We start from the raw sequence: 27,245 nt of genomic DNA on the forward strand, positions 1-27,245 counted from the left end.
CCTCTGCTTCTCAGTGTGTCACATGTTCAGTTACTCCTCGGCCTCGGCTAGAATATTGTATTTCCTTATTGTCAGGAGGTCCCAGTGACTCTTTGCAGTTCTCCTCACTTGTGAAGTTGTGCTCTTGTTTCTGCAGGTATCCTGAACATGGAGCTGCATGTCTCTGCTCTGAGATTACTGGACACACCAACAGTTCCTTGTCTTGGATCGCCATGCTGTTCTTTTCTCACCCTAACGTTCAAGGCAGATGAATGCCCACTTTATGGCTCAGGAAGATTAGGGATAAAACTGGAAGTACTTATTTTTGTTGAGTGTCTGTAAAAGCACTGTTCAAACAGTAGAAAAGGAGTCCATCACTCTGCAATGTATTAATACAGATCTTTTATTAAAAGCACAAGTGACGGGAAGAAATGTTTAAACTCTCAAACATCATCTGTGTTTGTTCCACCTCTGTCAACTAAAAACCTGCGTGCACCCTGGTGTTATTAGTTGAATATCATTACTTTTTTTTTTTTTGCCTTTATATCAAAAGCAAATGATATTTGTTTTGGGTACATTAATCCAAAATGTAATGAGTTTTCTAATACTTTATTTTTTTAAACAAATTATTGTATGCGTGGTGATGTAATCAAAGGTTTTTAAAAATGTTACTTCTACACATTCAAAATCAATAAAAAAATATATTTATTAACAAACTTGCGCAGCCTTTTCCTTCCTCTGGAGCGGCCCGCGTTCTGCCTGGTAGATGTCCAGAGCATCCTGCAGGGAGTCGGGTTCAGGCAGACTGGTTCTGGTCTTGGATGGAGAGTGATGCATCATGGGGCTTCTGGAAGCTGTGCACATCTTTTCACAACCTGTTATGTCAGAAGTTGTTTCAGTGGAGGGATCTCGTACTCTACTGGCTGTAAATGATCATTGTGGAAGATATATTTGTGTTTTTTTTTTACATACAACATGAATCTCTTATATTCTCTTCCGTCCTGCATTCCTCACCGGTCCACCTGTACATGTACAGTTTCATTAACGGTGTGACTAAAGATACTGTTAACTATTTAATTGATCTAATATTTATCATGAACAACTAGTCAGTAAAAGTATATAGTTGGTTAACAGCATTCTGTTACTCAGCTGGTACGATGCAAAGAGAAATTCACCAGTTCACACAAAACACTCAGAAGACTGCAGGTAGGTGGAGTTGAATGAAACCAACAATACAGCAAGTGTTCAATTTGATCGGACCTAGCTTGATTTAGCTACTTCATGCTAGTCAGTATTATTATTACTAACTTCAATAAATTAGAGAAAATAATTACCATTATGTTGCAGACTAATAAGAACGACGTTGGTTTTCAGGTCATCCTGCTCAGAACTTGATTCTGGTTCTGGTGGCTCAAACACGTCAGGCTCAGCGAGTCCTGTTAAATGGCTTGCCGTAGCGCCTATTGTCCGGGTCATAGGTACTTTGGGAGAGGCGGTGCCTTCCAGCGAGTGGGCGGAGCTTCAGGGGGTCCAGGTGACACGCCCCCACAGTTTCAGAGCAGAGAAGACTGCTGATTTTGTCACGATTTCAAAACCTAATTTAACATACATGTCAGTGTTTTTTTTTTCATTCAAATTTGGATGGGTAGTTAACAACTCATACTTCTGTGGTGTGATGAACTCAAAACTTATTTTCATTTCTACTTTACAGCATCTTTAAATGCAAAATATAACTTTAAGCAATTAAACAAAACAAAATAACGGCCTTGGAATGTGTCTCTTTCTCGGACAAAAAATATAACATTTACAAATATATGATCATCTGAACCAGAATGCTTGTGTCACAAAATTATGTTAAATGTAATATATCACAAAATAACAGTATTAAGAATCATAGCAAACATGTTAATAATGAAATGTATAATATAATTTCTTAAAATCTTAATTATCTCTTAAGTTACATTAGGGGGTTTTACTTTCACAATTACTGTCACAATGAACATATCTGACATTATTTTTCCCTGAAGTGACACGAAGGCCCAAGTGGCAAAAACAAATGTTCTAAACTCCCAGTACGGGCCGAGCAGCAGCAGCAGCAGCAGCAGCAGCAGCAGCAGCAGCAGCAGCAGCCTCCCACAGGGAAATTCAGTGTAAAGAACAGTAATGTATCAATTTCTTCACTGCTAATTTACCATTTTCTCAGCTCATTAAGTTGAAATACATCACTAACATCACATTAACACAGAAACATGAAATAAATAAAGCTAAGGAGGAGATAGTCTTCATTTACCCGATCATTTCTTGTAATCACTGATTTGTTTTTGTTTTTTTACTATTAGCGTACTGAATGCATGTTATCCAATCATCTAAAGAGTGGATGGAATGAAAACGGTGACGCAAACGGGTGGTGCACATTGTAAAAGGCAATTCATTTTCCATTCCATGTAAAATACAGTGTTGTTTGTTTTACAATGGTATTACAAGAAGTGTGTATCATGATACGTAATAATATGTTAAGCAGAGAAAGGACAACATCCATCCATCAATTATCTATACCCACTTTATCTTGAACATGTGTGAAGGCAGGTTAGACACTCAACAGGTCGCCAGTCCATCACAGGGCCAACAGACAACCATTCATACTCACATTCACACCTACAGGTAATTTAGGATCTCTGGTTAACCCACAACATGCATGTCTTTGGACAGGAGGAAGCTGGAGTACCTGGAGAAAACCAACACAGGCACAGGGAAAACATGCAAACTCTGACAGGACATTATCTCCCAGGGTGAAAGTTTAAGTAAAAAAGTGATATCATCATCCTTTGACAAGATATGTAATGCTATTTGTTTATAATTGGACTGCTAATGTGTTTACAAGCGGAGAAATGGGCAGGTGTAAAGACCTGAGCTGCATTGAAAAGGGTCATATTGTTATGGTCAGATGAGTGGGATGGGAATCTCCAAAACAGTGAGGCTTGTGGGGGTCTCCCAGTCAGCAGTGGTGAGTACTCTCACAGTGGTCTGACGAACCATGAACCATTGACAGGGAGTTGGGGGATGTGCTGAAGCACGTCTGATCTACACCGGCTCAAACTGATGCATTAACTCTACGAGTAGAGTGGTTGCAGCTGTTTTGGCTGTAAAGAGCCGACGGCATATTATTCAGGGGTGGTCATAATGCTTTTGCTCATCTATGTAGTTATATGTAATCCTTAATTGCGTAGCACTGCTGGAGCAGCAAGGAATACTTAATTAAATTGTATTTATATAGCTCCAAATCACAACACAATTTATGTCAATGCACTTAACCGTGGAGAATCTGTACAACAGAACTTTAAAACATCACAATGTGAAAAGTCTCACAAGTGACAGCAGGGAGGGAAGAAAAACTCCCTCCCTGCTGGAGGAATGAAACATGGGAAGAGAAAACTGCGTTTCTGACAGAACAAGGCTCCGAGTTGGGCGGCCATCTGCTTCGACCGATGGACGTAAGAGAAGAAGAAGAGTAGAAAAAACAGTATAGAGATCTGAAACAGTAAACTGTTGGAGGGACCAGTAATCACAGACCAGAAAGCTGAAGCTCCAGGGCCAGGGACACAACTACACAAAAGCAACGACATAAGCAAGGAGAACTGCAGATAGAGATAGCACACAATAAACAAAACTATGGGAGAGGGAAGGCATAAAGTTATGAGACGTAATGGTGTTAAGTACGTTGTAAATGCCTGGAGAGTGAAAAAGAGAGGAGAGAAGCTCACTGCATAATGGCAGGTGCCCTAGCAGCCTAGGCCTAAAGCACTATAACAAAGGAATGACTCAAGGTCACCTGAGCCAGGCCTAAATATAAGCTTTGTCAAAGAGGAGCGCTTTTAGCATAATCTTAAAAGTGGGGTGAGGGAAGAATGCGTCTGCCTCCCAAACCAAAACTGAGAACTGGTTCCACAAGAGAGGGGCCTGAAAGTGCAGGCTCTTTTTAATATAGTGTCCACCAAATTTGAAAAATACCATCAGAAATCGTATGTGGCCATCTGCAAGGATTTTTGACTTCAATGTTGGCATGCTCACGCTGCAAGGTGGCTGTAATGAACAATGGCCAATATTTTCCTAGTCTTAGATAATAAATAGACTTCCAGCAACAGTTTAGTTTACAACACAGAATTATTCTTTGTTTTCACAGGCTGAAAAATCTGTACTGAGAAGGTACCAACTGAGTCTTTGTAAAAAGACTTGGTTGAGCTTCCTTCATTGCAGCTAAGTTTCTATGAAGGCAAACTGTGTGGGTTGACTTTTTTTTCATTTTAGATTGATGTAATGTTATACATATAGCAAGCATTCGGTGTGTACAGTAGAAGTATCAGTAATAGTTCCAGTACTTACTTAGAATGATGAAACACAAATAAAATAGACTTATTTAAGCCATGTTAGCCAAATGGCTTTTAGAATGGCAATGTCAGTCTGTTGATTGGTTGGTTGGTTAGTTAGTTGGTAGGTTCGTAGGTTGGTTGGTTGGTTGGTTGGTTGGTTGGTTGGTAGGTAGGTTCGTTGGTAGGTTTGTAGGTTGGTTGGTTGGCTTGATCAACCATTTTGATGCCAATGGAAATATCTGAGAAACTACTGGATGGATATAACCGTCTACATGAATAGTTAAACATTGATTGAACAGCGATTGATTGGCTTAATTCTGGAGCAGACATTGATGGCTCAAAGATGATGAACCATTCTGACTTTGGTGAGCTCATGCCTTTTACTGCAGCATCACCATGAGGCTGACATCGGTGCTTTTGAGCAAAATATCTCAAGCTATTGTATGCATTGTGATAGACATTTTGTACAGACATTCATAGTCCCCAGAGAATAAACTGTAATAACATTGACAATTGTCTGACCTTTTATTCAGCGTCATCATCAGGTCAAAATGGCATATTGTCACATGCATTGTGTTTAGTGTTAAGTAGCTAATGTTACTGATCACAGGAAGTATGATCTTGTGGCTTTGAGCAAAAATAGTGTTGCCAAAGTATGTAGGTACATCAGTAACAGTAGAGCAGGGGTGGTGGGTGTAAGTATTGAGGGGAGTAGTTCTAGGACGTGAGGACTGCTGCCCAAGGTGTCATCGGCCTTACTCAATAAAACACCTGTGAAGGGAGGTGCCTCCTTGATAACCCCAGTGAAATACTGCATACTCACACCTTGTTGCTTATGCTTAGTACTAGATAGTCTTACTTTGGTGTCTGAGCACAGCATGCATAGTGTTAGCATAGCATCCTGTGAATTATATATTGTATGTAATATATATATATATATATATATATATATATATACTGTACTGTATATACTGTGCATTTTATATTTTATATTTATATTTAATATGTTTTACTGCTATTTTACTGCTATTTTATTGTTTTTCTATTATTCTATTGTTATCTTATTGCTTCTGTATGCTGCTGTAGCGGAAAAAAAATTCCCCTTCGGGGATTAATAAAGTAACTACCTAACCTAACCTAACCTAACCTAATTAGTGAGGCATTAGGTAGAGGAAGATAGGTAGTAATAATGAGTCAGTCGACCCTCGCAGTGTTATTTTGCATTAATATGGCTCTTAAATTTTGATTGCAAAATTTTTAAATGTTATACTTGCTACAAACATGACCATGTTAAGCAGGATTTATGGTCTATCTGAAATGAATGTCCGACGGTTGCATGAAACACATTTCTGACAGAGGATGGGTATGTCTGTGTTAGCCATTAACTGTTGCATTTGGAAACAAACAATCCAACATTCACACGCACTTTTTTATGTCATGATCCGCCCGCTTTTTAACTTTCTTTTTTTCATTTGTTCGTCAACTGTTTGTGTCCCTTTTAATGTTTACAATCCGGTGGTACTCTATCAATGTCTCTCTGGAGAGGCTGTCTTAAAATGGGCAGCGTTATTCTCATTTTAAAACAATGTTATGTCTCCGCCCCCTCTATCAGTTTTTCATATCCCCTTCCATTGTGGCCATTCAGAGTGATTGTAAACCAGGATCACTGTGTCAAAGATAATAATGTTTTCTATATTTTCTCAATATGTTTAAAATAAATAGAGTCCATTTGCAGTCCGCCACAGTGTCTTTAATGATATTTCCATTGGATGTCCCAAGATGACCTTATAAATATTCTGTTTCTGCAGTCAAAAAGCATTTCAGGGGCCAAAGAAGCTTTTTAGACAAAAGAAGGCTTCCTGTATAAGCAGCATCAATGGGCCTGATGTCACTGTATTTAGTTTCACATCTCTGTGCTCTTCAGGACTTGTGTCTACTGCACGCTATGGCTTAGATAGATTTACTTAGTTATGTCAATCTAGCTCTTTTCTACAGTTTTACATTTCACTGGAATGGCTTTTAGCCCATGCGGGAAGGGATCAGAAACTGCTGTTAAATTACAGACATTAACCTGCATATTGATAGTGCACACAGATATACTGTGGCATGATGTAATGCTTTCTGTCTTATCACAGGCACTTAGTGTGCAGTATAAGGCCCTTTATGGTTTCGTTACAGATGGTGGCGACAAGGCAATCCTTCCTTGAACAAGCTATATTTTCTGCAGTTATACAATTGTCTTGTTTCATTGGTGAATGTGAGAAGTGGGACGTCGTAATGGAGGAAGTTGACCAATTATTCTACAGAACATCATCTTCTGCACAATCTTCACACTGGTACCCACTAAGCAGGAGTTGCCCACAGTGAAGTCCTGGGAGAGTTACTAGTGGCTGTTAGCTTGGAGAAGGATCTTGATTTGTGGCCTGCATGAGTTTGACTGCTGTCACTTGTGTAAACCCTCACCCAAACAGGTTGAAGGTTTCAATATATGGACCCCAAATGCTCAATGTACACGTATTATGTAACAATTCATACTTGTTATGTAACACATTACATTGTGGATTATTCTTGTACAGAATATTCACAAATAATACAAACAAAAAATAATCTTCAAAAAATAATTATAGTAGTTAGATTTCTTGAAGGCAGTTCATCAGATTTATTTTAAGATAGAAATGATACACTTTACACAGTGTAAACATTGCACATGAATGTCGCTAGAGGTTGGCTCCAAAAAGCCTCTGGCTCCATAGACTTCAACCAGTCTCATACAAATCTCATTACATTTTTTCCAAGGGTTATTTCAATTTTTCTAGCTGAAGTTGCTCCTTCTTATAGTGTTCTGGGGGTCCATCTGAAAATAATCCTGTCATTAATAGCAAATAAGCTGCAAAAGTGATTGACATACCTCGCTGATTTAAAACGGCCTTTCACAAACCGATGGTTGACATCACTGTTGGTTGCTGCTTGCTTAAAACCTGAGGTGGTGTACTGTTGTGTAAAAAAAATTACACAACTGATATGTTTCAGAGATGTAGTACCTCCTAATCCAAACCAAACATCTTATTAGACATCTCTTGGGTATGTAGTTGAGATTAATTTTACGTATGTGCTATATATTAGACAAGCTCAAACTTAACAAAACATTAGGGAAAAAATGTGTTTGCAACATCCACAGTTATTGTGTCATTTGGAATGTATTTTTGACAGCACCACTTTAGCAACACGTATGTGTTAACACCACTTAGGCAAGGTATTTTGCTGTGTAGTACAACACAGTAAATATAGGAAACACTCCTAGTTTGATCACCTTCACTTTTCTGTTGGATGTACTTGGTGTCATGAGAGGCTTCAGTTTGTCCATCCTGCAAAAACAGAACATTTCACTGTGCTGATAAACAGTCAAAATGTTCAAATGACTATTGAAGTTATTAACCGATACACCAACTGAATGAATTGATGAAAGTGTGAGTTCTTTTTTCTAAATGTAGTTGCAGCAATGGTCAACATTCAGACAGTTTTGGCGCATACCGATTGGTTAAAGGCTTCTCCAATAGTTTTTTTTATTTAACACAAGTCCAGTTGGATGCAACAACTGGAAATTATTCCCTATGGAGCGTACCAGACCCGTATAGTCATTCTGTGAATTTAGGTCTGGTAAAACTGGGCTAGCCACCGAAAATCATTAAAAAAAAAATACGATTTCTGCTTGAAATTCTGAGGCCAATGACAGCTTTTAAAAGTTTAGAAAAAAGATAAAGATATGTCATCCAGTAATTGTTTTTTAAAACATGATATCAACTTTTAATGATTAAGTTACTAATGAATATTGATCATGACATGAACTGAGCACTTTCTAAATGACCACAAATATATACAAATACATGTATTTCACATTTATGTTTTGCAGATATCAATACATTTGCAAAATAAAACTGAAACCCAGGTCTCCAAGACTAGAGCCTAAGAGCAGCTATTAAAACATGACATCAGCTGACAGAATATGGTCCAATAGGTGGGTTCAGCTTTAGTATCTGACCTTAAGGTCCTGTTTTGATGAGAGGCCCTGAGTTTAAATCAAGTTTTAAGGCAAATATTATTTCAGTTACGTGCCTGTGTTTCATTAACTTATCACTTCAAAAATGTGAGTCTGATAATATGACTGTGAAGAAAGGGGTAGTTTTGAGGGGTGAGCAGTTTACTTTTGCTACAAACTGCCCTAACAGGTTTACTTGGCCGTACACCTGCGATCATATCAAGCAGCAGATTAATTATCTTTCCACACTCTATTCTGTGAGGCTCAGGGATGAGTCAAAGCAGAGCTCCCCCTGCGGAGCCGTCATTGTCATGGTAGTGTCTCTTAGTGGAGTTTACAGAGCAGTAAATCATGACTGACAGTTTGGTATAACCTTTGACAGCCACATATAAGCATTCAATATGTTTTTGAGCTGTAATTCATATCTTTATTTAAGATTAGAATAACATGAACCTTCATTCTGATGTTGATTAAGGCTTTTCTTTATCCATATAGTGCCCATATACATTCAGAAGGGTCTCTTGGTCAAACTGTGGGATGCAATATTTCATACATTCTTGAAGTTATCAGGCAGCTACTGTACATCAAAGGGGCCCACTACTGGTCTTTAGATTGACCGCCTGCCTGCGTTCCACATTGTTTTTAGTAGGGTCCTCACAGCAGGCAGCCATACCACCATTTGTGTTGTTCGGCCCTACTGCTAGACTCCCTGATGTTTCCCAGGTTCCATTTCTAGAACTGAAACTAAGATAATACCGGGATTTTCCCTCCACCCTCTGGGGTTTTGTGTTGGTTAGATCAGAAGGACTGTACATGTCTAAGCTAAGCAAACTGTATAATAGTGGTCTGCCATCATAATTGTTTTTCTTACTACAACATGCACCTAAAAACCCTGTCAATAGGGTGATTTAAACACAACAACTCATAGTGAGGAGTATGACATATTAGGGCTAAGATAAAGAAGTGGTCTCTCATTAGTCACATTGCTTTAGTGGAATGTAACATAGCTGCAGTCTTCGCTTTGAATAGGAGCAGCTTACTGCTTTTGGTTCTGAGTGTGCACTTTAATCCAGTCCATTGCATATGTTTCATTGCCCTGAGCTCAATTTTTCAATGTCTCAATTTATACTAATCTACATGAACAAATAAATCTGATTTGACCAGGTGGTTAAATTGTTAATGTCAACCTGTAATTTTGTGTATATCAAATTAATTAAAAAAGTCAGGACAACTCTTCGTAAGCCAAAATAAAAATCTTTTGCAGCACATTGATTCTCGGAGCTATGCTGCCTTACCTGTCTGAAAGGAGCAATGAATAATTTGATCACATTTTTCATCTCACTCGAGTGCTGAACAAACAGGAATCTGTGATTAACAGTTTTAATTAGGATTCTAACTTGACAAATTCTTACAGCCTCGCAACGTGTCTAAAATGAATAAATCACTGACCTGGGATCATCAAGCTGCCTCCTAAGTGAATGTGCCTGGAGATTACTTTGTGATTCTACAAACTGTGAGTCAGCCAAGGCTGAGTGTGTGTAACTAATCCTCTTCCCACCACATGTCAGGTGGAGGAAGTTTATGTCCGCTCAATGCGCTGACTACCCCGCTCAGGTATTGGACCCCCGTGTTTTTTTCACCATTTCTTCTGTGACTCTTGAAAGCTGGATGTCAAAACTGAGTGGTGCCGGTGTTACCAGTGCCTCACGGTGAGTCAGATTTCTGCACACCTGGCTTCTGAGGGCGCAGTAAAAATAATAATCTAAAATTATTGTTAGATGTCAGGTTTTGGTGCATGGAAGGTTTATGTACAGGTGTGAGCTACGCAGTTAAAAAGAAAGAAACTCACCGTCTTTATCATTTATTATTTTGTCAGAGAAGAACAGAAACCAGATGCTCAAAATTTGGAACTTTTCTTTGGACATGAATAACTTTTACTAAATACGTTTTAAATGGGTGTTGTTTTTTTGTTTATTTATTACTGAGGTCCTTCTTGAGCTTAAACTAAAGTTTTTAATTGATTTTTACAAGGACATCTGTTTATCCTGTGTTTGTTTATTATCAAAAAGAAGAAAATACATTTTGACAATGTCAGGACTGTAATTTAATTGGTACAATATCTGTTTTTGGGGAGCACTAAAAAATTGTTATATCTCTTCAAATCTCCTTAACATAATGCTGGACGAACCCAAAACCCTGTGTGGTGGAGCTGATACCGAAGACTTTAGTTAGAAAGAAGGGAGAATAACTCTCATAAACCACAAACCCATAGGTTGCATGGGCAAGCAGTTTATTATGACCCTTAGTTGTGTTTTATTGCGGTAGCACCCTGTAATGGCTGTAGTGATTATGACAGCAACAAAAGTGGAAGTAAGGTGATCACAGCTGTTTGTTTCCTATTTTAAACCTGAAGTCGTTTTTTTTTTTTTTTATTATTATTATTGTAACCATGATGACAAAGGTCCCCTATTATAACTGAAACCCTGATCTTGAAGTGGAACCCTGAAGTGGAAAGTGTATTCCACAATATAAGTACTTGCCATACTGCTTTATTCTGAGCTTACCCTCGCTCCTTTTTTTTTTTTTTTTTTTTTTTTTAACTTGAACAGTTTACTAAGTTCTAATTTAGCCAAGACATCAGGACATTTGGTCATTATGATAGATAGTGAGCCTTACTTACTTGTTCTTCTGAAAGACATAACTGATTTTCTCTCTTCAGTGCATGGCTAGAGTCAAAATTATCCATTTGGTCTTGGAAATACTTAAAACGGAATAGTGTTTGATTACTTAGACATCCACTTGAAGTCATTTGTTTTCATAGCCTTTCATTAGTTCATTTGTAAAGGTGGTGTCCTCAGAAATAATACAGAAAATTGGTTTTATCATTGATAAGAATAGAGAAAAGCAGTGGTCCCAGACAACTTTCCTGTGGAACACTTCAATGGTATGCTGCTGTACCCAGAGCCAAATTCACTGCATCACTTTATGGGTCTCGTACCCTCCATAGCGAATCGTTCACAGTCGTTCCATCCTACTAGGTGTGACATCGGGTTAATTTCAACCAATCAGCATGCACTGAAGCCGTCTGACATCCTGCCACCACTGCTAATACCTAGGGCCTGTGTCCACCAAAGTGTTTTTCCCTGAGCATAGTAAAAAAAATTAAAATGGTTCGTAACGGGTGTTTTTTTGGTTGTTTTTTTTAAACATCAGCAGCGTGATGCGGCGCAGAGCATTTATTTTGAACCGGTCTGCACACCGAAAGTTGAATGCTGCACTCGTCACTGTCACTATTTACCTAGATGTCCAATCACAGTGAGAGAGGTGCGGGACAAACACACTTATTAACCACCAACACTGGTCGCTGATTGGTCCGCCTTTCAGAGTGGCTCAGCAAACACTAATACAAGCAGCGTATCCAGACTGTAATCACAGCAAAAAAACTGAAGCTGTCAGGCAGAGCCATGCTACAGCGATGTACCATACCAAATAAGTCAAAAATTACATTTCAACTTCTATTCAAGCAGATAAGTTGATTCTCATCCTTGACTTAAAAAAGAGAGGTCAAATAAAATGTCATAGCGGTGTGATTCACTCTTTGATGATACTTATAAAGCTGTGCTGTGCAGGGATGTTAAATTCAACTCGTTTAATCCTTAACATGAAGTACTTCTACAACGTGTCGGACGTGAGGCTCAATGAAGCACTTTTTTCCTACGTTGTTTTTCCTTTAATCACGAGTCACATTTGTTCTTACTGTGCATCAAAATTAAGTTCATAGCTACAAAAAGTACTGTACCATAATTTTGCAATAGCAAGTTATGGATGGAGATGCACACCATCCCTCAACCCCTATGACCCGCCCTAATGCTAAATTTAAACATCAGTAATGTGCACTGGTGTCTGAAACTCCATTGTGAAATGTTAAATTTAAATCTTGATGATATGCATCGTAACTATTGTAATCAGACATCCCAAGCTTCGCCTCCATTATTAATTGTCCAAAGCGTAATGATTTATTGTAGACCTGCAGAAGGATTATTAATTTTCTGGTTGATTATACCTGTGGGCGACAACAACACTGTTCTGCATTTCAGCATCTGCTAAATGAAAAAGTATTCTTCTTATGAAAAGATGTCCTTGGAGAAACAACAGCTCATTTTTACTTTCATCAAGCATATGTAAAGGTGCTGTTGATTAAGGCTACAGTGGCGTGCATTTAGAAGGGAAATATACAGAAATGAACATTATCTCATGATTTTCTTTGTTCAGACTTGTAACGGATAAGAAAAGTCTGCACTTAAGTCCCAGTTATTGTTCTTTAGAATTGTTTGCACTTGGTTACTTGGCAAAGTGCTCCAGTCCTGCATCCCAAACTGCACCTGCACCTGCACAGCAACAAAAACATGCAACCCCTGTGTACCGCACTGGTGTGACACTGGTGGTTTACATTCCAAAGGAACAGCGGAGAGTGACAGGAGTGTGTGTACAATACAAACTGCTCTCAGCCGGGCAAGTCTGGGTACGCCTGGGCCGCAAACAGCAGGCCAAGTTCAAACTTCCCTTCAAATCGCTGGGATCTGAACACTTGGAGGAATGCACAGGTGCAGACACTCAGGAGCAGACAATCCTAGCAAACACTTGATCAATTTGACACTTTGCAGGGCTGGGGCCAATGGCAAGTTCCTGGGGGAGTGAATTTGGGCCCCATGCAACAAAAGAAATAAGTCCACTGAGCCCCCCCCCTCCTCCGGCCCTGCAGTATCCTGGTCGAGTAAATCCATCTCCACTGTCCTGCTCATTTACAGCAACACAGCTGATGGTTGTGTAATAACACTTTTACTCTGATAAGCTTGGCATGGATATCCAGCGCCATATTAATCTATCCATGTCCAATTAATCAATGCTGGATTACATGTTGGTGCCCTTCGCTGGAGGCTTCCACCTACATTTGCTGATATCAGGCTTACTTTCCAATAGAACTGAGAACACTGTGTGTGTGTGTGTGTGTGTGTGTGTGTGTGTGTGTGTGTGTGTGTGTGTGTGTGTGTGTATATATATATATATATATATATATATATATATATATATCTTTGATAGTAAATAGTTGTTTTTGCAGCTGTATTGTGGAGAGAAGTTATGAAGAGCTCTATTTGCAGCTTGATTGACCACAACAGATATTACTGTCCATCAAACAAAATTTCCCGATTTCCATCCCCAGAATTAACGAAAATATGCAATTAAAGAGTTTCAATCATAAAACTAGAAAGTGAATGAATGATTCTGAGTAGGAGTGTTGTTTAACGTCACAGAACTCTTATCCTAAATCAAACGCGTACATGTTTACGATAGTACGTCTGACACAGCGGTGCCGAGGAGGTGAGGCAGAACATTGTTCCCCCCCGTCCTCTACGGCCACTAAGGAGGAGAGGCAGATTAATTAACAGACCTTTGCAGCCAATGAAGACAGGTGGCAATAATCCTGACAAGAGACAGATCTGAAGCCTCTCATACAAAACCAATTTCAACTGTGCTCCATTTTTCAAAAGCTAATCAGGGTGAAGAACGAGAGAGTTGAACCCGTGTGGCTGCAGAATTTGTTTCTCTCTGATTGCCTTGTCAGGATATCTTATCCGATGGCAGATGACCAAAACCCTACCCTTCACAGACAAACTCTCCCTCTTTCTGTCTCTCTGACACACAAACTGGTCCACACAATGCAACCTCTGTTTTCCTACTCACATGCACTGTCTTACACTTCCCCGCAAGGACACATGCAGCCACAACCCACCATTTGCCAAGTTACTGTTGGTGCGCCTGTCAAGCTTTCCATTCTCACAGGGCACATATGTAGTTTATAAGGATATCAGGGGCAGCTGAAATTCATAATACAAACAGAAGTAGAAAAAAAGCAGCTTTGTCATTTCTACTTGGTAACCAGCAGTTTTGCCGACTGACAAGACAACTATTGTAGTCAAGTGTTATCAATTCTAGTCAACTATCTGATTAACGTTAGCTCCATGAATTGTTTGGGAAACACCATTTCCAAACAACAGGTTTTTACAGGTCTCTTGTGTTAAAGAGACACCACTCTTTAACACAAGAAACCTGTGAAAAGGTATTAGATGTGCATTTGATGGTTGCATACATTAAACCAAACTATAAAACTGAATATAAGACATGGAAATAAAGCAGCAGCATTGTTCATGTGTTGCAAGCTCGGACTAACAAGCCCAGCTATTATGATACGGAAAAATTTAAGATCTTTGGCTGATCTGCAAACATACCTTAACAAGCCACAAGGTGAGACTCGTGCATTGTTGCTCACAGTTTCAGTCTGGATGTGCCAGTTGTAACACTATATGGGCACACAAATTAATAAAGGTGAGGTAACAAGCACAGATTGAGTGTTAAATTTACCAAATCCAACAAACAGAAGGACACAGATGCCCTTCTGTTTGCCAACAGGACTGGCTCCCGTACAGTGAACGTAGTCATGAACAACGTCCCCTGTGAACTGATAAAATAATAACTAATGATATGCGAACTCTTGGCTTTGGAAGTAATCCTGGGTTACTTGGACATGCCGACGCAGGTGAATTCTTTAGTCAGTTAAGTTTTTCCTTCCTACAGCCCAATCCACAAAGCTTCAGTTTATGGACAAATCCAATGACTCAAGTATATTGAGTATATCAATTTGAATGGAGTGACCCCTTCAAGGCAAAATATGACACTTTTACCTCATTTTGATTTTTAATTATTCCTTATTTATTGCATAGTTTTGTCTAATATATCAAAAACTCATAGGATCTGGAACATAAAAGTTAACAGGAGTCAACTGCAGCACAAACTACTTTTCATGGAGGGCTCTGGTTCTCACTATTCATCTTGGTTCTTGTCTTTTGGTACAATGAGGTTAGTTGTCGGAACAGAATGGACCCCACTTGGTTTGCTGCTACGCAATCGCCAGCACATTATAGTAATGGTACTATCCATTGGCAATTAGTACATAATAATGTGCCGCGCTTGCATTAATGTGATTGAGCACATCTGTTAGGGATACGCATAGAAAACATTATTTCCTCTCCTTTCCTGTTCACCTCTCCAGCTAACCCTTCTCAGGAGAGCCTCAGTGGTCGATGATAGGATCCACCCTGACTGTCCATACATCGCTCGCTCAGGGACATTAATTTCCGAGCAGTCCCACAAGTGAGTCAAAAGAGAGAAAGCTCAGTAAGCATGAAGATTAGGGAGTGGGAATCTCACTTCTCTATTAAAATGTCTCTTTTTTTTCCCAGGGAGAAAGTATAATGGCAAATTAATTTCCCAGAGATTAATGTACAAGGTAAATATTTTAGTATGAGTACTTATCTTCTAAAAAGTCAGAGGATGAACAGCCCCCGTTGCTCCCTCCCCCCTCCCTCCCAGTGTGCGTTCAAACAGCGTAGATGCATAAGGAGTCTAATGTGAGAAGAGATTCCAAACAGCCTGATAGCTCTCATCAATCACCTTTCTCCTTTGGAGGTGTGCTGCCGGCCTGGGGGGAAGGGGCCACGGAGGGGGCAGGCGAGGAGGGCGGGTGAGGGGGAGGGCGGACGGGCATGAGACTTTTAATCTCAATAAGTTAACAGACTTTTGAGTTTGGTCCCACTAAGTAGAACTTCATTCCTGTTGTTAGCAAACGAGCAGACTGTCTCAGGAGCTGGTTGGCATTTCCACATTACACAGTTAATTTGTGTTGCACCTTAAATTAGAAGATCTGACCATAGTGTGTCGATAGACTCAGAACGGCCAGTTAAAGGTTACTAAGTACTGAGCCAGCAGAGGAAAATCAATCTGAACCTCTACGGCAGCAAGTGCTTGGATCTTAATATGTGGTAATGTATATTATAGCAGCAAATCTGTATGATTCCTCAATTACATGCAGGCATATACTGTATGATATCCAGAACAAGAAGGGACAACACACTACAATTCATAACGAACTAAAAACAAGCATAAAGCATGTGCTGAGGCGTGGCTGTAGTAAGAAGTACTAGATATCCCCATGAAATATGTGCACAAGACATTCACCATGTCTTGGCAGGCGTCTTCACCCCGCTGCCTGCGAGACTTCTGCCGGTTGAGCCAGTTGACTTCCTGTTGATGCCTATATGAAAACAATTAAATAATCACATAAAGCACTTAATATTCCTCCAAAAATTATTAAACCATTTCTCAGAGTTTGTGACGCACAGAAAAATGTATTTATCGTTTTACAGCCGCTTGGTCTAATGTGTATGGGAAAAAAAATGCTCTTTGTGACAATTAGCATTATGTGATGTTTGTAGAACTTGTCGTAAAACAGTTTGGTAATTTGCCAAACTTGCTGCACTACAGCTCAGTGCCACGAAGGTTTAATCAACTGTTTGCTAAACTTCTTCTCAGAACTATGAAAGTCTGTAAGGAGTTATCTAGACATGGCAAGTCTGTCAAGCTTTAAAGTGGGTAGAGGCAGTTTTTCATCGTTCTAAAACTGAAATTATTGGAGCAAAATTGTAAAGAAGTTAAGATTAACGCTAATGTCCGCATACTTTGGTAGCTTACTACCCACAGTAAAGTATTGACATCATGTTTCCAAGGACATTGGTACTATAGCAAAGTTTTGGGGAAATATTTGGAGGGTTTTTTTCTCATTTAAAAGTAAAAGTTATTGTTTGGATATACAAAAGTCAAAGCATAAAGCTAAGCATGTTGACTTATTTTTTTTCCTGGGACCTGTTAGCATTTATCTTGCAGTCTTGTTTGTGTAAATATTATTTAGCATAACATAATGTGCTGTATGTATGAACCAAAACCATATTTTACACTTTTTTCAGGGGCCTTAGCTGAAAACATTAAAAAAAAAGTCAACCACAAATTAAATTTACCTTTCAGAAAAGCCACATCCACATATGCAAAAACTCATGTGATTAAATGTGACCACATGGGATTTTGCACGTGAAACGTGGTTTTAGAAGATTTTCATGGTGTAATGTGTGAAGCCCATTTAGATTCCCATTTGACAACTTTTTCACATATTTTCCCTATGTTTTCATACGTTGCAACATGGTTAACATGTGTCATACATGTGATGTTTCCCATGTGGAAAACATGGGAAACATTCACTCAATTCAGAACAAAAAAATGAATTCCCTAGTTTGCGGCAGCTGATAGACTCTCCCTGCAGCAGCTAGACCGCTTCTTTCTGCTTCTGTCTGAAATAATTTGTTATTTGTATACTATTCATTATTTGAATTTCAAGTATTGATTCTTTCATTCATCTATCATATAATTACCTGCTTCTGTAGCAGTTTGTTCCTCCCTATAGTATACTCAAACTTTCATATAATTTTTGTTTTTATTATATCAGATATTATATCACAATAAGAGTCATTTAAATGATGGGTCAAAGATTCTGACCATGAGTTGATGAGGATGATATTGTACTTGTCTGATTGTCTCCTTTGGTGTAACAATGCGATAGCTGTGGTTCATTAATTCCCTCTTTGCTGGACAATGTGTGTGTGTACTTCTGGAGGAGAGAGGCTAATGTAGAAAATATGCAGAAAATGTATTTGGGTTGACTGTCCAGGTATTAATAATGATTGTGTTTGGATAAATAGTGCCCTACTTTCACAATGTGTGGATCTAAATATTCCCAATAGGCTGCCTCCCTCCTGTATTGATTGATTGGTATTCTGTTTAAAGGTCAAAGTCATAAAACATCTGGATGTAAATAACAGACTGAGATTTTTTTAAGCAGTGGTTAATGTATTGCTTGTTGCTTTTTAAGTCCATGACTCGCTTCTCAGACTCGTGTTTGGATTGCCAAGTTTTATTTGAATTTTAAAGTTAGGGGCAGAGTAAATGTAATTTCAGAAAGACGGCGTTTTTCTCCGAAAGACTGCCAAACCTGTGATACATATCCTCGTATAGTGTTTCTTTAATCATCGTTTCCCTAAATAAATGGACTGTTGCGTTTCCTTTTCCTTTGAAACACTGCTCTCCAAAATACTCAAAATCTGCTTTCATTCCACGTGGAGTCACATGGAGACAAGACAGATGTGATGGCCTGTCTCCTTATTGTTGCCTCACTCAGCTTCCGCACAGATAATTAATTCGGCTGAGGGAATACAATAACCATACAGAGCTGCTTTTAACCTTATTCAGACTGGCTTGGCCTTGATGACTAAAAGCTGAGGTCCCGCTCATGGATCCAATGCTAACAGCTTCATTTAAATCTGACTTTTCAGGATTGTCACCAAAATGTGTTCAATTGCTTTGAGATGCCCAGACCTTCAGGACTGACCACCACATTTCTTCCATTTTTAATAGCTTGCGTTATCAGGCTCCGTTCCCGAAATAACAAAAGAAAGCCCTCACTATGTGGCAACACTTTGTTCTGTTGTTACCTTGGGAGTTGAGTCTATTCATGTTTCCTCCAAGATTGAAAACACGTGTTTTGGTTTGTGTAGACATTTATCTGAATGTCTGCTCTTTCTTTGGCAAAAAATATAGTGAGCTTACAGATTCTTTTTTTTTCTTGCCATACACTTCCATCAGCAGAGACATACAGGGAGCTGGTTTACATTACTGAACTTAATGCAGACCAATTTAACATTAGCTTGGAGTTTAATTTGATTAATTGAATAATTTATTTGATAGAAATCTAATTTCACAAATAACTATTCCTGAGTTATTAGTAGCCTCGTTCTAAATGAATTGAATTTCCCAGTTATGACCTGACTGTGACTCTGATCGAGAGTAAAAATAGTTTAAATTTTTTTTGTGTAATTGACTGGATTAATTTTAAAAAGAGCTAATCTTCTGACTCGTGCAACTGCTGACAACAATAATGAGTCATTTCAGAGTGATCCAGTACACACAGGACAGATGGAATGTGACATTACCGCAGGATTTACAAATGACTTGGATGTAATAGTTATCTAACAATCCTTACTTTGTATTCATGAAGAGAATTTGTAATTCAAAAACCATAAAAAGAGTGTTTAGTTTTCATTTGGCTGCAACATCGTTCCACCTTGAGAAGGAAAAATCTCCAGACAAGAACCCGATATGAATAGAAACCGCAACCCAGTAATTCAATCAGAGTGACCAAAATCAAAGGAGGCAAAAGTTCAGGATCTGAATGCAATGAAATGTTTCAGTTCCTTAGAACCTCCTGACATAGCTCACTTGTGGAGGAGCAAGCCTCGACAGAAAGGGCTGAGTAATGAAGATGGATGCATTCTGTTATCAGGCAGCCACTTACTGGGGCCTGATGTAACCTTAAACATTGAGGATAGCTCAGTTGCACAACGAATCTAATTAATGAATAGCAGCCATGAAAGAGGACAAGGCAAGTGTGCATTTGCAGATGAATTCCAGACACTAATCAAACGCTGTTTAAGTGGTTTGGTTTGTCTCCAGAGCGAGGCGATGTTTGGCGAGGACTTAAGGCCGTGTTTGCATGCTGGCTTAATGACTGCATGCATTTTTTTTGTGTTTTATGTATGTGCCTGTGTATATGTGTTTTTTTGTTTTTTTTATCCCTGTTTAAATGTTTAACTTTTATATAAACTAGTGCCAAAGCCTGAAGTAAAAACGGTGTAGGTTTATGAGTTTATTCGGATAATAGGATTTTGTAAACTCTCTTTTATGGGGTCACAATCACCAGGATTTCTACATGTGGAAACTTGTCAGGTTTCACTTTAAGGCTCTGTAGCTCAGTGTACGTTGGCTATTACAGCCACTGTTTGGCCAGGATACTAGTTTGTGAGGTCTTGATGGCTGAAATCACAAGTCTTTAATTTGCCAAAGTCAGACATTAATTCGGTCAGATCTTTTCACATGTGGCTAATATTTTGACAAGACTAAGAATCTTTCTAGCCTGGTTCCAAACCACTCTATACTATACTGCGTATAAAAGTGGACGTAGCAATCGGGGTCTGAAAAATGAGGTCGATGTGGAACTGCCTTAAGCTGCGATACCACCAAGTGCCACTAGAGGTTGACTCCAAAAAGTCTCTGGTTCCATAGACTCCCATTCAAATAGTGCCATAAAATTCTCAGTCAATCAAATATCTCCACAAGTTACTTTGGTGTTGTTAGCTAAAGTGTCTCCTTAGTTTCCTGGTGGTCCATCTGGAAATAATCCTTTCATTAATAAATGAATAAGATTCAAAAGCCCAGTTTTTTAAGTCGTGACTGTTATTAATTTGAATGAAGCCTGTCTGTTGGTGCTCTGGCAAAATATACTGGATGAACCAGTTAAAAGGTTGAAGCTGGCTCAGCTTTTGCTGTAACACGGCATCATCCAGCAGAGCTTTGTGTTGGTAAATGAGATACTTACACGTGCACATTCCTGCTCGATAACATTGTACATGACTGTCATATTTCTACTGTTTAACTCACTCCCATCGTGACAAAAGATGAAAAAGGTGCACTATTTGTTCGGGTCATAGAGTTGCAGAACCCGGCTGTATTGCTGTGCAGCTTCTCAATAAGCTCAGTTCATTGTGTCAGTGGTTGTTGTTTTCATTCAGTCATGCTCTACGTTTTCCACAATTCCTGAAACCAAATGTGAGCAATCAACTTGGCTGACTGCAAACTCGTCTTCTTATTGCAGGCAGCATATAATTGTCAGCGTAACTCGATACATCAATGAAACAGAGGAGGATAAATGACAAATAGAAGCGGTTGTCACTTGTTATATTTTACAGCAATTTAGTCAGAATATTCCTCACAAAAGTACACCATTAACTTTGCAATAATTACACTTATTGATATACTATTGTTCACTGTTTGTGGACGCTGTTAAATTGAGTGAAATTAGAGCCTCTGCCTCTTGGTGAAATTTGTAGTGAATGAAAAAGTGTCCCTTGTCAGTACTTCAGTTTAGAGACCCACACCGAGCTGAATCAAAAGCAGCATTCGGCTCAGCGGTGCTTCAAGCTAAACACTAACGTTAGTGTGTTAACATGATCACATTGACAATATGTGTTGAAGTTGATCATTTGTAGTGACTACCATAGTTTACCATCTTAATTTAGCCTGTTAGCATTCACAAAGTACAATCTGAGGCTGATGTGAAAGTCTTTGGTTTGCAGTTTTTGGACAAAGAAAGTTTGAACTGATTGAAAAGTTACGGGACCACCTGCGTTCTCAGTTAATCCTGAGAGGAATATTTAATGACAGTCCAGCCAGCTGTTCCAGCTGAAGGGCTAAACTGACTGGACACCCATCATGTCATCCCCTAAAGCCACAGAACCCGCAGCACTAAAACCTTCCTTTCTATTTCTGGCTTCAGGTTACTTGAATCATTTGTCTGAATACCGAGTAATTAGATGAACGGTGTGACTATGTGGTGATGTCATGACATTTCCTTCTGTCTCTCCTCCAGTACCAGCTGCAGAAGAGTTGTCCATGGCGGTGGATGAGCTTCCAGTGGCAGACGTGGCTGGTGCTGATCACAGCATTTGTTTTGCTGGGACTGGTGCCTTATCTTGTTTACTGCATGATGACCGCTTTCACCGACCCTCCTCCTCCCACAACGTTTAAAGTGGCAGCAGCATCTTTTGGAGTACTGACAGAGATCCTGCTCATCAAGTGAGTACTTTGTATTCATTAACCCTCACATCTGTATGTTTTTTATTTACTTGAAGTGCCTTTGGGCTGAACTTCGTATGCAGAACACAGATCGATTAATGATTAAAATGGTGATAACAGTCTTTCCACACTGGTTGTATTCAGGTCTGCCAAATATATAAAACAATATTTTCAAGTAGCATTTCATTTTTATGTGAGTTTCAAAACAAGAAGCGGTGACTGTGTGTGTCATCCAAATAATCATCTCTGAAAACATGTTGTTGTCTGACCCCCAGCACCCCCACCTCTCTTGTTTTCACTTAGTCTTCTTTCCCATTTTGATATTGCTAATTGGAACGATGCCTGCGGTACTGTAAACCATTAGTAAATGAACAGTCTGTTTTTATTAACATCTAACTTGTAAATAATACATTAGTTTCCTGGCATAAACAATATCTACTCTCTGATTACAAAGCAACATTTGGCAGATAATGTAATCAGATTACAAATACAGGTATTGTAATCCGTAATTTGCAGAAAGCAGATCCTTTGACAGGCTGCACGTTTCTGATAAATCAGGCTCCCACAAACTGCTGGGCCGACAGGTAGAAGTTTATGCAGTTTATGAGTCTGTGACCAATCAGAGGCTGTGATGTGAGCATGGTTTAGATGATGTCATCGTTTTCAAGATATGTGACTGACGAAATGCATCATGGTTCGCTGAAATACATGTGGGAAAGGTCAAATGCGTTACGAGATGTGCTCTCAGGCTCTTACTGCTACTCAAAAACTATGTTTGCTAAAGCAACATACGAGAAAGAAAGAGGGTTTTTTTTACATTCATGGAAGGAACTTTGGTATGTTTTGTTGAGTTTCCCAATAAAGGACGTGTAAGTCAGTGTGGTCTGCAGATGTGTCAGCAAGCAGCAGGCAGAAAAGGCAATGTTGTTGACTGGAGGTTGAGCAAATGAGGTCTTCAGGTGTTTGTGGCAAGGTCCTGCCATTAAGATGCACTCTACTTGCTGACATTCTATCTACGGTTCATGGTGAAGAAGATCAGAGATTTATAACTTTGTTTTATTTACTCACATGCCAGGGCCAAAGAAAAAAAATCTGACGGGTCGTATCCGACCTCAGGGCCGCAAGTTGAATGGGCCTGTCTTAGACTGTAACCTGCAAGTCTGAAGAGTGATTCCAATGTGGAAGTGCCTTGAAGTGTAATACCACTGAGGGCTGCTAGGGGTCGGCTCCAAAAACCTCTGGCTCCAGCAGATTCCCATTCAAAAAGCATCAACTTCTCTCATCATATACAAAGTCAATGCATTTTTTTATGCTTTCATTAACTAAATGGCCTCATTCTGATCAGAGTTCTGGTGGTCCATGTGGAAATAATTCCATAATTAATTACATATTAGGCCTCAAAGAGAGGTATTGTTTGGGGGCAGGCCTGATTTCACTGACATGCCTGCGGTTCAGTCTGGCTTCTCTCTGATCTCCATCAGATTCATCCCTCGCTCCTCCCCAGCTCGTCCAAATACGGTCACATCTGGCTCTAAAAAAAAAAAAAAAAAAAAAAAAAAAAAAATGAAGACCGAATGCCAGACTTTAATCTTCAAAACAACAGTTCACAAACCAAAAGGTGACGCCACGTTAGGTTGGCCGCTTGGGTCTACCAATAGTCCGCATGTGAGGCATTTAGGGGGTATCTGTAAATTGTAGCTTGAGGAAGTAACCTGTGTTTCACTCTCCTTCTCGAAACTCTATGAGTCTCTGCATGCACGTCGGTCACATGTTGCACCAACCACAAGTAAATTATTATCCTTCGGGAAACACTGAGATTTATTTATCTTGTCTTTGGTCCTGACACAAGAGTTTATTATCAAGGTCATCCATACTGAAATGTTATTATCACAAATTCTATTCTCATATCGTAAATGACCAAAACCACAAAGAACTTCATCGTTATACTTGTGTGTAATAATTCACCAAAAATTATGGAAAAGAGTTGTTTTCATCTTGTGATTGCGGTGCCAGTGAAAATATACAAGGGGCCAGTAAAACCCTGACCTGGCTAAGTGGGCCAGTGGGAATTTTTTTTACATTGGAACCTGTAAATACAAAGGTTTCTTAGAATACTGCTTCCTGGTTGTACTTTTGAAAATCAAATCACAGTTTTAATATAACTTAAATGATTTCGCTTCATCAACTGAATGCTGGGATTCAGGCAAACTCCTCTGCTTATTAAAATTAATTAAAAAAAATATTATAGTAGCAGAAGTGACCTTTTAAATCACCCTCAACTGCTTTTTGTGCCCATATTAAAATGTTGTGTTCTACACAAGTCCTTGCTTCAGTATTTGTCTTAACTAAAATAAGACAGGCTGTTTGTAATTAACTCAACAAAGCCAATAACTTTTTTTTTTTTCCCATTAACCGCCTTTGCAAGGAATGTAGCTAGTCAACTCCTAATTAATAAATATGGTGGCAGTGGTAATGTGCTTCTGCATCATTATGCTGTTGAAGCCTGTATCCACGCTAGTAATGAGCTGTAATTTTATGACAGGAAATTGGTTTGTTTACAGCAGCTTCAGACGGACGCGTTCTTGGCAGATGTGCGCTGCAGGTATTAGCTCAATGTTTGAGTTGGAAGGGGTTGAGTTATGTTTTAGTTAACATTCTCACACTTCTGTATGAATCATTCACAATAACCCATTACTACATACTTATGTTGTTTTGAAGCTTCAATACAGATTGTTGTTGTCTGCATCCTCACGTCTACATACAGAGAACTAAACAGGTTCTCTGTTGACCACTGCTTACATTATTACTGGTGCAACAGGAAGGTTGGTGGGTGCCCTTATTAGGATGGGTGGTCTTCACAGACCCGTGCCCCATGGTGCTTGTGCTGCCTGGGATGTGCCAGCCTCCTGCTGCCCCCTGTCAGTGTGCATCTCAGTCACACTTCAGCCCTGGGGGTGGAGGCCCTTGTGAGGAGCGACCCCCACCCCCATCTCTCACCCTCCACACTGCCTGTTAGTCTTCCAAAGAGGGACAAGACAAAGATAAACAAGCAAAGAGCTCCGAATGACCTTTTATTGTTTGCACCGTGTTGGATCCATGTTGTGCACTCGTGATCATTTACACTGACTCTGGATGAAATGGTAACATGCAGTCATCTCAGTCTATTAGCAGGGGAGGGGGTTAAAGCCTGCTGCTACCGTCCCTGTGACTGAGTGTCTGCGTCGCTCATACCTGTTGTCTGTTGCCATAGCTACAGCACTTCAGATGACAGATTAGCTTGCCATAAAGCACTTGAATAACCACCATATTTTAATGAATATTTGTCATTAGTGGAGTACTTGGAGTGACAGGAGGTCCTCTGTTTCAGTGGGAGAAAACAAATGAGTTCATTTACTCAAGTACTCTACTTTACTTTAGTATTAACAGAGAAAACATATGACGATAACTTTTATACAATAGCCTACAGTGTTTTAATACTAATTACAGACTCTGATGTCTCTTTCATTATTACATATTATTTATTCTTTTGTTAACTTACTATCATTGTCACCTCTCAATAAAATACAATTTTCATTATGGAATCTAGCTGTAAAATTTGACTGCCAGAGTATTTTTTTTTATCAAAACATTTGTAAACATACGTGTTCAATATTATCTCCGTCCTTTGACATCATTTTAAAAAAAAAAACAGACTTGTAAGTACATTGTGTAACAGTAAAATCAAATTGTCTGTATATTTATTACCAACGCCTTATTGTAGAAATCCTTACATGTAAATTTAGTTTTTTTTTCACTGAATGTAAATTCCGCACTGTTTTAGAAAAAAATAATAATCAATGTAAAACAATGCGAAATTTTGCACAATGTCTGTAAATTTAGATCTTTTTTAAGTTTGTGCTCAGATTTCAGGAAGACATCAAATTCCACAATCTGCTAGAATGGTAGTGTAGCTGTTCCCATTCCACGGAGCGCCATGTTGTCCTGCCACGTTTCTACAGTAGCCCAGAAGGGACAAACCATACATTGGCCCTGGAGAAGGTCTCTAATGTTTCTCGTGAGTTTTGCAGGCACCGTAGGTTCTGTTACTTTCTTGGAAGGGGAGGGTAAGGTGAGGGTTGTTTAATTGGTTGCAATCTGCAACATCAGCAATAGATGCCACTAAATCCTACACACTGCTCCTTTATATGCATTCTGCTGTTGAATTTTGAATACTGAATACAAAAACAAACAAAAAATTAAGAAAACATCTTCATCAATTTGACAACACAGACAGGACATTTAGAAAAAAAAATGCTGCAAATACAGAAAAAAGTTGCAGATACAGAAATAAGATGCAGGTAGCAAATATTTCCAGGGAGCACTAAAACGTTATCGACAGGGATGGGATGCGGTTGACGTGTCTCATGAAGTGAATGTTAAAATAAACAAACAAACAGAAAACATAATTGCTTATTTTCCCACTTCACTGACAGACAGTCAACTTCGGTAACTTCAAACTTCACAAACTATAAAAAGTTGCAGTGCGTTGAGCTCTCAGGGCTTGGACTTTGGGAAATCACTTGGACTCCAGGATGCTGTGTGGCCTTTCTGACTGTTGTGAGGGTTACTGAACAGCAGCTTAATGAATTCATTATGAATGTGAAAGGCAGATAATAGATTTATTTGATAATTGTAGTCATAAAAGAGTATTTTTACATTGTTGCTGCATTGTTAGGATGCTCTTTTAAAATACTTCTTCCAACACTGTTTTTTTTTTTTTAAATTTTATGGTAATTGGTAAATATTTTGATAGTGGAAGAAGGAAAATAAAAGACAGCATTGCAGCTCCATGTTCAAGTGCTAAACAGGAGCCATATATCTGACTTCTTTTAGTTTAGTTTTCTAGAATGTATGACTTGTTCTGGCTCACATTTGACCCCCGCTCAAAGAACCTTCTCTCTGGTGGCTCTCTGGCCTCCTTTCAACATTTTGACCCCCAAAATAATCTTTTATTTGCCCTCCTCCTCCTGCTGCAGGTCTGTTATTGGACACATTCACAAAGTCACATGACATTTGTCAGGCTTGAACTGCCTTTCGGAAGGCTGTCACACAATATGCGTCCTCTCCTTCCTTTACTGTCACGGCGAGAGTTTGCGGCACTCAGACATTGCCCTGACCATGCAGCTCTGCGCTGTGAATTTTTATATGCCATTGCCTGGAGGTTAGAAACTCTCATTATGCCGTGTTAGATTTAT

General features: G+C 39.1%; 1 protein-coding gene across 1 annotated transcript in view; it reads left to right on the forward strand.

Moving 5' to 3' along the window:
• LOC138624093 (uncharacterized) overlaps positions 1-27,245 on the forward strand; it is an 87,790-nt gene that overhangs the window by 52,912 nt on the left and 7,633 nt on the right. The window contains exon 4 of the mRNA XM_069703997.1: positions 21,806-22,011. Within this exon, the coding sequence (XP_069560098.1) occupies positions 21,806-22,011 (206 nt within the window). The remainder of the gene's footprint in view (positions 1-21,805; positions 22,012-27,245) is intronic.

Source organism: Brachyistius frenatus, unplaced genomic scaffold (assembly GCF_029030835.1).
Source record: "Brachyistius frenatus isolate BFR_SWC_R1_liver_20210118 unplaced genomic scaffold, ASM2903083v1 Contig_49, whole genome shotgun sequence".
In the NCBI taxonomy this organism is placed as follows: domain Eukaryota; kingdom Metazoa; phylum Chordata; class Actinopteri; family Embiotocidae; genus Brachyistius; species Brachyistius frenatus.